The sequence below is a fragment of the Dipteris shenzhenensis genome, chromosome 3 (genome assembly GCF_047967505.1).
Source record: "Dipteris shenzhenensis isolate YYH24624 ecotype China chromosome 3, Dip_SZ_1.0, whole genome shotgun sequence".
Classification (NCBI taxonomy): Eukaryota; Viridiplantae; Streptophyta; class Polypodiopsida; order Gleicheniales; family Dipteridaceae; genus Dipteris; species Dipteris shenzhenensis.
Genome location: NC_141598.1, coordinates 32202085 through 32212364, shown reverse-complemented (window position 1 = coordinate 32212364; position 10280 = coordinate 32202085). Strand labels below are relative to the sequence as shown.

General features: G+C 42.8%; 1 protein-coding gene across 2 annotated transcripts; it reads right to left on the bottom strand.

Annotated features, from left to right (window-relative positions):
- Window positions 1-234: 234 nt before the first annotated feature.
- On the bottom strand, window positions 235-3576 carry LOC147903670 (uncharacterized). 2 transcript variants are annotated; one of them, XM_087372646.1, is made up of 8 exons: window positions 3248-3576; window positions 2749-3060; window positions 2543-2660; window positions 2316-2404; window positions 2134-2180; window positions 1923-2011; window positions 1549-1682; window positions 235-1448 (listed from the first exon to the last, which is right to left on the bottom strand). In XM_087372646.1, exons 2-8 carry the CDS (start codon window positions 2866-2868, stop codon window positions 744-746), a joined length of 1302 nt encoding a protein of 433 aa, XP_087228772.1. In that variant the 5' UTR covers window positions 2869-3060; window positions 3248-3576; the 3' UTR covers window positions 235-743. The 2 variants fall into 2 exon arrangements, with proteins under 2 accessions (XP_087228772.1, XP_087228773.1); XM_087372647.1 differs by having other exon boundaries at window positions 2749-2956.
- Window positions 3577-10280: the final 6704 nt, after the last annotated feature.

The following is a 10280-nucleotide window of genomic DNA, read 5'->3' as shown; positions in this document are numbered from 1 at the left end:
TAGATAGACTAGGTTAGTGATATGGGATAAGAGGCGCTCGGGTTAAAGAATGTAGGTATTGCTCATTTGAGTCGAACCATTTCCTGCGAATTGGGTGGCATGCATGTCTGTAGCTACACCTCATAGACTTACGATATAATCCATGCGAAGGGCTTCTACCGGATAGACAGGTGATCTGAGATAACAGAGACACTGTTTTTGAACGGTGAAATGAATGTGAGAGATTCCCCATTTGAGTAGTTCATTAGCAATTCAGCATAAACAAAAGCCCTTGTATTGTGCTTTGCCTTCTTCGTAAAAGCATTAAATTGTACACAGAAGCAACAATGTACATTCTGGGTGTAATCCTCACCTAGGATGTACAAAGGTAACAACGGCAGCATAAATCTTCCGTCATGCTCAACCTTTTCAACTCCTCCATTGCTGGAAAGGAAGAGAGAAAAGCAGAAATCAGTGCATTGCTCGGTTTTAGAGCCCTTCACAATTTGTGGATTCTGGACCCCTCTATTAAGCAGAGCTGGAGGCAGTGACAAAAAATGCCTGAATTTTCTCAGACAAAATGTATAGAAACCAGAGCATGTTCTAATTGATTGGGTATACGGGATGAGCAGCTGACATGCTTGTCGTGTCTTCTTCAAGCCAGTTTCAACTCCATGAAAATGGAAAATCAGTTTGCGAGAAGTAAACCGCATTGTGGTGAGCTATCAGGTTGAGAAGACAATGGAGCAATTACCAGTGGTCACTCAGTCAAGATTAAGGCGATGGAGCATTGCCTCCATTCCTCTACATTCGAAAGAGAAGCTTGCGTCCCTCTTGAGCTCGGGAGATATGATGGAGATGAGACCGCCGAGAGGTGCCTTCATCCCAGCTCTGTAAGCGGACTCGTTGTAGGAGCAGCGCAAGAAATTCAAATACGGGCGGAAAAGATCAATGCTCCTCTCCTTCTGGCAGAAATCTACTTGTGGTTCCTCCCTTCTGGACCCAAACATCGAGAGATCAACCCAGCGCCTGCTCCCGTCTTGCAACGACGACTGAGTCACTTCGCGTCGACGCGCAGATCCTGCATCAACCCTGAAACTTCGAAACTCCACCGTTCCGGGGTCGTGTGTCCAGAAACTAGGAGTAGCTGGGGAAGCAAAGGATAAAGACCTAGCTTGAGCTTTGTCTGCAGAAGAAACCAACGACGCTCCGGAAAAGTGACGAAAACTGGAAGTGGAATCTCGATCCGGCATCGGTGAGATCGTTTGAGCTTTGCTGGGACGCACCGAGTCGTCTAACTCGAATTTATCATAATCCTCAGTATCGTCTTGTTCTCCCCACAAATTCCGACTGGAATAGGACCTGGCAGCTCTTATCAGATGACTTGCTGCGGGAGTCACACTATAGTTTCTGGAGAACACAAACCTTAATTTCTCCCTCATTCCCAAATCAAGGAATGCGCCGATCCCCTAGATGTTCAAAAACAGGTAGCAAAACAGCATTTTAGAAACGCTAGCGAAATGGAATTGCTGTTCCGCCCATGTCTGCTTCAAGCTGCATCATTCGTACCTTCCACAAGTAGTAGAAGATGGATGGAGCATCCACAACAAAGGTTCTGGCCACTCGCTCCGGGTAATGATCACCGAGCATCTTCAACAAGTGGACAATCATGGAAAGACCAGGCGATCCTTTCTTGAGGGAACCTAGATAAAGTTATCCAAAATACGACCGAATACATCAGGATATATTACTGAAATGCAAGCATCTACAAGCTCATGCATGCGAGAGGAAGAGTTCTCCTCCCAAACGAAGGAATTGAGAATAGAAATGGGAAACTACCAGTGATGATCAGCAAATCTTCCGAAATCTTCCGACCAGTAAAAATACAACGGGGTGAGAGGAAACTTTTGAGAAATCTTTGCTCTTGAGATGTAAGTGCTCACCAGCGTCAAGGATCAGTATGCATTGCTCAATTGCCGGAGACATGGAAGCGATTGCAACCTCCATCGTGAACACAAAAAATCGGAGGAACCTGGTAAGAAAGAAGGCGTGAACCGATTAGTGTACAACTCGAACGGTCTTCTGGACTTCGAAAATGAACAGAACATTCCGCCTTCTTCGAACTCTAGAGGACGGAGAAAAAATGAATCATACTGTTTTTGAGAGTGACTGGTGAGGTGCTCCGGCTTCATCTTCACAATCTGCGAAACGGAAAATTTTCCACAAAAAACCGGATTAGTTACAGGTTGATACCATGCCTAACGGTCGCCCTTTCGCGAACACTCGAAAATGAGCATGAAAATGCGAAAGCGAGGGGAATGCAGCTCATTGCTTACTAAGACTGGTCTCCCTTCGTCGTCTTGACCAGCAACGAAGGCGCTTCCCCCTGCGAGCTCGGCGGAAAACTCATCTGCTGTGAGATAATCTGCCAGAATAATGACATGGAAGGTAAACTTTCAAGAATACTGAGATCTTTCCACGATAACGCTTCACGCAATCCAGCAGAATCGTTTGAGAATCTTGCCGGTGTTGCTCGTTGCTTAATCCCTGAAGCATTACTTACCGATATCAAGATTCGCTCGCCACGACAGTGTTGCTCGCAGCTGCTTTGCTGCCTTCTTCACGTTGTTGCTCTTCGATTTCAGGAATCTCGCAATGCATGCCTCGTCGCAATAATCTAACTGCATTTTTCCCACAGCCTGGGATTTAGCTTGCGGAGAGTAAGCACATTTTACAGCGTCTGGAGAAGTTGGGGAGCTCAAGAATTACCTGTTTCACAGTGAGAGGCCCATTCCTTCGTACCAACTGTAGCACCGATTTTGCTTTCTCGCCCACGCATTGTTCTGTGCCTACGCTAGTGGAGCCGCGTCTGATGAAGGCTTTTACCATCGCGGCCGCATATGGCAACTGCTCTCACAACAATGCCAGGATTCAAAACCTCCCTACTCAATTTCCCCGCCAATTCATGGCCAAAATCCTGCGAATGAACGAATCGATAGGGCAAGGAATTTCAAACATCTCTTTCAGCGTCCATTCTGTCCTCCGGACCTCTGGAACCTAGATTCTGGATGGCTTAAATCTCTGAGAAAAAAATGGACGAACCGGTAGCGTAAGCAGGTGCAAACATTGCTTTCAATGCAGGGCCATTTTTACCGTCGTCCGAAGGCAATGCGTACGTCGGTGGCTGCTACAGCCGTAAAAGAACTTGCAGGGAGCGAAGCAAGCAACTGAAGCGAGAGCAATGAATTAATGGAAACATTCCTTTCACCTGACAGGTAAAAAAATGTGGCGATGTCGTGAGGCAGGTGCGATTGAGGAGGCGGGGAACGAGGGGTTGGGAAGCTACAACAAGCGGAGCAGGGGGATGTCAGGGAGGGAAGGGGCGGGGGGAAGAGATTGTGTTGGTGCGAGCAATAAAGGAGGGGAGCAGGAGGGAGGGAAGGTACAAATCTCAAGAGAAGTCGAAGGTGAGTCGAATTGAAGAAGGAAAAAGAAGGGAGGCAAGATGAATGGAAGCAGAGATGATCAGAAGAAAAAGCTCTGATGAGAGAGACGGAAGAATGAAGACGAAGAAGCTCTGATGAGAGGCAGAAAATGAAGAAGAAGAAGAAGACGACGACGAAGAAGAAGAAGAGCAGATAAAAAGGAAAGAAGACGAAGATGAAGACGAACTGACGAAGCACGTTTAGAAGGAGGACGTAAAATTGAACACACATAAGAACTCACGCTTCCGTAGGGGTTGGTCACGCGCCCCCGTCGCCATCGTTCCCCCGCCGCTTCCTCGGGCTCTGAGCTGTCGTGGCCTCGGAAATCTGCCCCCGCGTCCCCGTTAAACCCCGCCGCTTGCCAGGCCGCCGGCCTGTCACTCCACCTGACGCCCCGCTTTTTGTTGCGCTTCTATAGTCCACCCTGTTTTTGACCCCCGGACCACGCTTGTCGCCTGTCGCTTTCGGCTTCACCGCGCCCCCCTAATTCTAATCACCCTCTCCATTAAATTAATGGCGTTGGCGTTGTTTATATTTAAAATTATCTTGACCCCCCCCCCCTCGTGCTCCCCCCCCCCCCCCCCCCGGGCCTGGCGCGCTGTCCCCCTTTTCCCCGCCTTCCACTATTTCTTTTCAAACCCCCACATACTATTATCGCATGTCGCGACACCCGCAAGTGACAAACACACCCTCTCTCCCCAATTTGAACTTCCTCACACCCCCAACATATACCTCAACACCCCCACCGTCACCACAACAGCAGCTCCCATGGTTTGAGAGTCCATCCACTTGACCTCCCTGCCCACTTTCGATTCCCTCATGAAGCTCCTCTATTGCACCTATCAACCCAAGCCACAAGCAGCTGGCCATGGTGTGTGTGTGTGTGTGTGTGTGAGAGAGAGAGAGAGAGAGAGAGAGCACATGTGTGTCGTGTGTGTGTGTGTTTTGTTTTTATTTTTTCCTTTTTCTTTTTAACATCCTCCTCCCCTCCCCTAGTCCCACTCCCTCTTCTTTTCCCTTTCAACTTCCCCCTCCTCACCTACATGACCAAGATCAGCACCAAAAATAACAGCAGCAAATGGTTGGACTGATGAGGCGGTTCGAGCTCGATTACAAAGCATTTTGTATGACATGTCTTTTGTTGGTTTTTTAGCAATAAATGAGGAGACCACTTTCAATTTTTATCTTTCTTATTTATTTATTTTTTTAAACTTCCCCCTCCTCACCCTTGCTCATACACCTCCCATCACCTTCGTACCCCCTCCTCCTTGTTTCCTCACACCTTTCTCACATACACTCCCCCATTATTGCACTTTTGCACAGATGTCGACCACTACCATGAAACATGGCTGGATGAGCCTAAAATTACCTACCCCTTTTCGTATCCGTTGGAGTGCTGACCCACCCAATTTTCCATCATCGTTGGTGACAAGTTCAACATCTAGTACAAAAAACAAACAATGATACACACAATTTCGCTTTCAACAAGCAAGGACCAAGGATAGTCAACCACAAATCAAAAGTCTTTGCTATCTTTCAGTAGGATACCTAACTTCAACACCCTAACCACCAAAAGAACGATAACTAGCACCAACTACAAATCACATCTTGAACCAAATGAGCTAAAACAAGCATAACCATTAGCAATAGCTTTCTTCAAGAGTTCATGCAACCAAAACTACATCCACTAAATGCTTCACTTGTGTTTTGGGCAATAAGATCACATATGGCTACCTTTCCTCTAACTAAAAGGTGATAATACTCACTCATTACCTTCCTAATGTCCTCCATTCTACACATCTATAGCACTCCTCAAGCTTTAAAACCGCCATGTTGTCTAAGGTGGCACTCATGACTTAGCTCTCATAGCCTCATCTTACCTTCAAACACTTATCATCATTTGTTACTCTTTTCCACAAGGTTCTCTACCCACTCACCCCACACATATCAACCTTCCCTAACAAAGTAGAAGGGCCTAACCCCACTAGAACGTCCCCCATCCATCTTGTAAGCCTTCAATCATTTCATGTCTTTTAGCTTAGAATATGTTCCATCTCAAAGACAACGCTTACCCCTCTTTTTTTAATATTAATTTGAATTCTCATGATTTGTCCTTGTACCCTTGGTGGTTGCTATAGCTCCTCCCCTTTTATGATATTTGAATCAATCCTACGTCCTTATTACCCAATGGTCACTCCCCTCCTCCCTTTTGAATACGTTTATGTACCTTCCCCTATACTTCTTACCTTTTCATTTTCATGTATTTAGCGTAAACCTTTTAGACTTTTCTTTCATGTTATTGTACTTGTAAACCCCCCCCCCCCCCTTTCAAAAAGACGAGTGAGTTTGTACTCAAATGTCATTTGCATGCAACTTCACTATCATTACCATGTGCTTTTTTTCTCGAAGCATACACCCACTATGCCTTTCACAATCTCGGCACAAAACAGACCTCGCATTTTTGAATTTTTATGATTCTTCAATCTAGACTGATCTTTTTTGAACTTTTCTCTAGTGTAAACACCTACATGGGTCTCTGGAAAGTCAAACAAAATGATCAAGAACGTTTGTACTCTAGCATGTTGGTTGGATTCACACACTTTTTCATCACTAACTTCAAGGAAATTCAAAAAGTTGTACACCACCTAGTTAGATATTCTCAATCAATATCTATCCCTTAGATTTGATTATGGATATCAAATTTCTTGAATCCTAAGATGTTTTCATGAAATTTATCACATCTATCAATGCACTTGCACAGAACCCAAACACTTTGTTCATTATTCAAAGCCAAAAATTTTGAAGACATTTCAAGGGACCAAGATTCGGTCAAATATCTCTAACACATCGATCTCCAAAAAGATTATATCCAAGTAGAAAACCTTACTCTATGAAATCGCACAACATCATGTAGAATGGAGACACGTAACTTATTGATCATGGTACAAGTAACACGTTCACAATTACATGGGATTTCATTTACCTTATGTAAAATTGTCATGTCTTGCCACATTTCAACCTTTTGCCAAGATCTAGAAAACCAAGCACGAGTAATTGAAGTAATAACTTGCACAATTTGTTGTTTGATACGTTGGGGCAGTTCAAAATTTTGAAGCTATATGTATCCACATTAAAGAAGTAGCATCATCCTTCTACATTATTGATTGAATTTGATGGCCCGTTTCTTTATTTCTTATCTAAGAGAATAGAACGTGCCACAAATGTCAATATACTTTTAGGTGTAAACTTGGAATTATCTACACTTCCTCTTTTGTAGTCAAATCCTAGTGTTATGTAAGATATAAGTTTGGTATGGTAACAATATCCAATACGGATCTTGTTTTATTTTTTAACTCAAAGGATCTCATATTGAGGACTACCTTCCCACAATTAATCTACTATATTCCTTCAAATTTCCAAAACCAATCATGTCTCAAACTTAGAAAAGTCCTTTAGGGGACTCAAAGGTATCATTAATTAAACCCAATTTGTGGGACATTGTATCTTCCCAACAATTAATGTACTATATTCCTTAAAACTTCCCAAAACCAATCTTGTCTCAAACATAAAAAATTGCAAGACTTTCAAAGTTCCAATTGCAACCTCATTGAATGCATCTCCTTCTTAACTCTTGCAAAATTAAAAGCTCATGATTGCTTTCAAAGCTTATTCTTTTGTTACACCTTCCAAATTTACATGTTGATGATTGTTTTCATCTACAGCTCATTTGTTACATACACCTTCCATGATGTTTATATTTATTCCTATGGTTGTTAGAGAATTAAAACGTGGAAGTTATAAAGGATTTACCACAAAACCTGCCATAAATAATATTTTTCATTAATACTAGAAAATGATTTAAATCTCTATTGCAAAACATGTCTCTTGATCATGGGCTACAACTCGAAAATCTACTTGAAAGGAACTCAAATTTTAATCGTACGTCACCTTTTAGAGGTTTCTAATGAGTTTCTAATGGATAAAATGGCCTAGTACTTATACATGAGTTCCAACAAATGAACCAAGCATTAGTAGCCTATTATCACTTAAATGAGCAATATACTTTCACTCCCCTGAGCTTCCAATAGCGTAGGTCAACTCTACACTTGATCTATAATACTTATAGATTACGTTGCATAAATGGACAATATGAAGCAAACTTAGAGTTCTCTTTTTACTAACACGGATGCATGAATGCTCTTAGTCTTGCTATTTGTTTACCATTGAAATTCTCAAAAATATCTACTAAATAATAAATTTAAGACCACAAAGAGTATTTTTTATGGTATCAAGAGTAAACAAGAGCAATACTACAAATATGCCATATATAGTGTATCAAAATAAAATCTTTTTATTTTCTAGGGCAAAATGATTATTTACTATATATTTGAAAGCTATATATGCATCTTCATTCATTGTTTTGTCATACCAATCACATATTGACTTTTCATGAAAACCACAAGAACATAAACTAGATCTATAGAGCTTCTTTCTATGTGTTTGATAGGTGATCCAACCCAAGCAAGGCTATTAACCACTAGAGTATCTCTCGGTCCTTCTAGATAAGCTTCTTCACCTTCTTTGAGGCTTTGTGCAAGAAATCTCTTAGCTATATTTTTCTTGGAGAGCTGAGAAAGAAAAGTGGATGTAGGGTTATCAGTTCTATCATTAAAAGGAATCATTCTTGGAAATCCAAATATGCCAAAAAGCATGAGTTATGATCTGTAACCAAAGCTTCCTTTTCACTTTGCATGCATCACCCACCAAATAAACATTGAGTTTAGAGGTTTCCCTGGTAGCATATGCATTTGATTACATACCATTTTAGTTCGATCATACACAACAAATAAATAAAAGCCTCCATTGTATTGTAGAATCTCTTGCATAGACCATCAAGCATGGCAATTTTAAGACTCCTAGAGTTCTTCTAGATGGCGTTGAAGAGAACAAGCCACTTGAGAATTTCCATATTTTTGGGAGTTCTTTTTTCCCATATAAGATTGAATTGCATACATCAAGCAAATTGGGAATCTGATGCTTTACATTTGCGGTTCAACACATATATTGGATCAATTGAATTGGGTTTAATAGTTGCAACAATATTCAAGGAGGGAATTTGCAACCCACGTAATAGAACTCCTTCTCATCAAAGAGATATTTCCCATCTCTCCAAATACCTCTGCTAGACCATAAGGATATGCTTTTAACAATGATTTCCTTGTCTAGAGACATATAGGAGGCTAGTGCATGAGAGGAGGAGCCGGTGATGCACTGCATGAGTGCCACCCATCTAAGCCATCAATGGGGGGAGTGCCCATCACTTAAAGAGATGTAGAGTGACTAGTTATCTCGTGAACGTGCAAGTGGAATGAGTACTCAAACTCGTGAGGAAGCCTTGGCCTCGAAAGAGGTGGTGGATGATGAAACAGATGCTTGTGAAAGGTTCAAGGCTAATGGAGAAGATGCAATGTCGCATGTGAAATCCCTGGCATGAAAACTTCGGGCTAGATTCACACTGCTAGAGACTAAAGAGGCGACCAAGTTGTTACAAGTCGAGGTGGCGAGGAGAGCTAGAGAGGTGGCATCGAGAGGTGGGTTAAAAGCATGCATCTCCGTGCATCTTGCAGATCGAGGATCTTTTACCAGAACTGGAGTGGCTCTTCAAGAGGCAGTCCTTATTTATTTTTTACCAATAGAACGCCATCTATGGAAAATTTGTAGCAACTCTTCGTGTTCGAATGTGATATATCAACGTCAGTGTATGTGGAAAAGATCATTAGTGAGGGTTTCTTCTTGGTACGGTTTGCCTCTGATGCTCTTAGAAATGACACTTTAGGGAGATCTTATATGGTAGCAGGCACCTCAGTTTTGGTCATCGCCTAGAGTGCCTCTTTCTCAGTGGACGAGTTCCTCTATCATGGCTACCCTATGTGGGTGGATTTTCCTAATCTCCCATCTTGGCTTGGTGATTCTGTTGATAGGTTGGCAGTGTCATTCTTTCTCATCCCCCCAACAGTAGCAGCAAGATCCCTAGTTGCAGATCCCTAGTCGCTTGTAAGCATGCATGGGGCATGGATCCTGTGGGATCAAGCACAACCGCTACTAAACTTCATCGAGATTACCTTTCCAAGAGGGTTATTGATTGCATAGCAAATCAAATCCGTTCCTTTCCTTGAAGCTTGTTTTATTCGCAAGCAAATATGTCATTCGCCAAGGACTTCCCGGAATGATAGATTAACATTGCATAGGCCAGGGGCAACAAGGATGAGGTCATGGTTTCTGATTCAAAGGGTGTTGGGCAGTCTCCACCATCATGCAACATGCAAGATGTCCCAGCACCTCAAATCACTACAGGCGAAATTGATCATGAGGTCGGGAAGGATAATCCAACAGAAGCTGAACTGTGGAGGTGGTCGACAAAAATGGTAAGGCTAAGGTGGTGGAAGATTCGTGCTCTAGGTCCTATAACGAGAGAGAGAATTTGACACAGAGGGTGCTGGAGGTGGCCAAGGGAGGTAAGAGCACTCAAGTTGTCGGGGAAGGCCCAATCAATATCTCTAATGGTGAAAGCCAGGAAGAAGAACTTCCCAATGCCAATCACAAAAAGAGGGTGCTGGAGGACAAGAGTTCTAAGGCGAGTCCAAAAGCATAAGTTGCCATTATGCCTAACAAATTCCCACAACGTGGCTTGTCCAAGAGAATCAAGGAGGCAACAAGGAACTTGGGGTCGAGCAAGGAGAAGAGGTTTAACTTCTTCAAAGATGCATACAAAGATTTGGCACAGTGGCCCAGTTGAGACGGGGGGTAGGGTCTGAC

What these genes read in the sequence shown, in the direction of transcription:
- LOC147903670 (XM_087372646.1), bottom strand. Translation starts at nt 2,868, where the DNA reads ATGGTAAAAGCCTTCATCAGACGCGGCTCCACTAGCGTAGGCACAGAA. An exon ending in ACCAGTCACTCTCAAAAACA is followed by an intron (nt 2,012 to 2,133) that starts GTATGATTCATT and finishes CTTTCTTACCAG; the next exon opens with GTTCCTCCGATTTTTTGTGT. An exon ending in CATACTGATCCTTGACGCTG is followed by an intron (nt 1,683 to 1,922) that starts GTGAGCACTTAC and finishes AACTTTATCTAG; the next exon opens with GTTCCCTCAAGAAAGGATCG.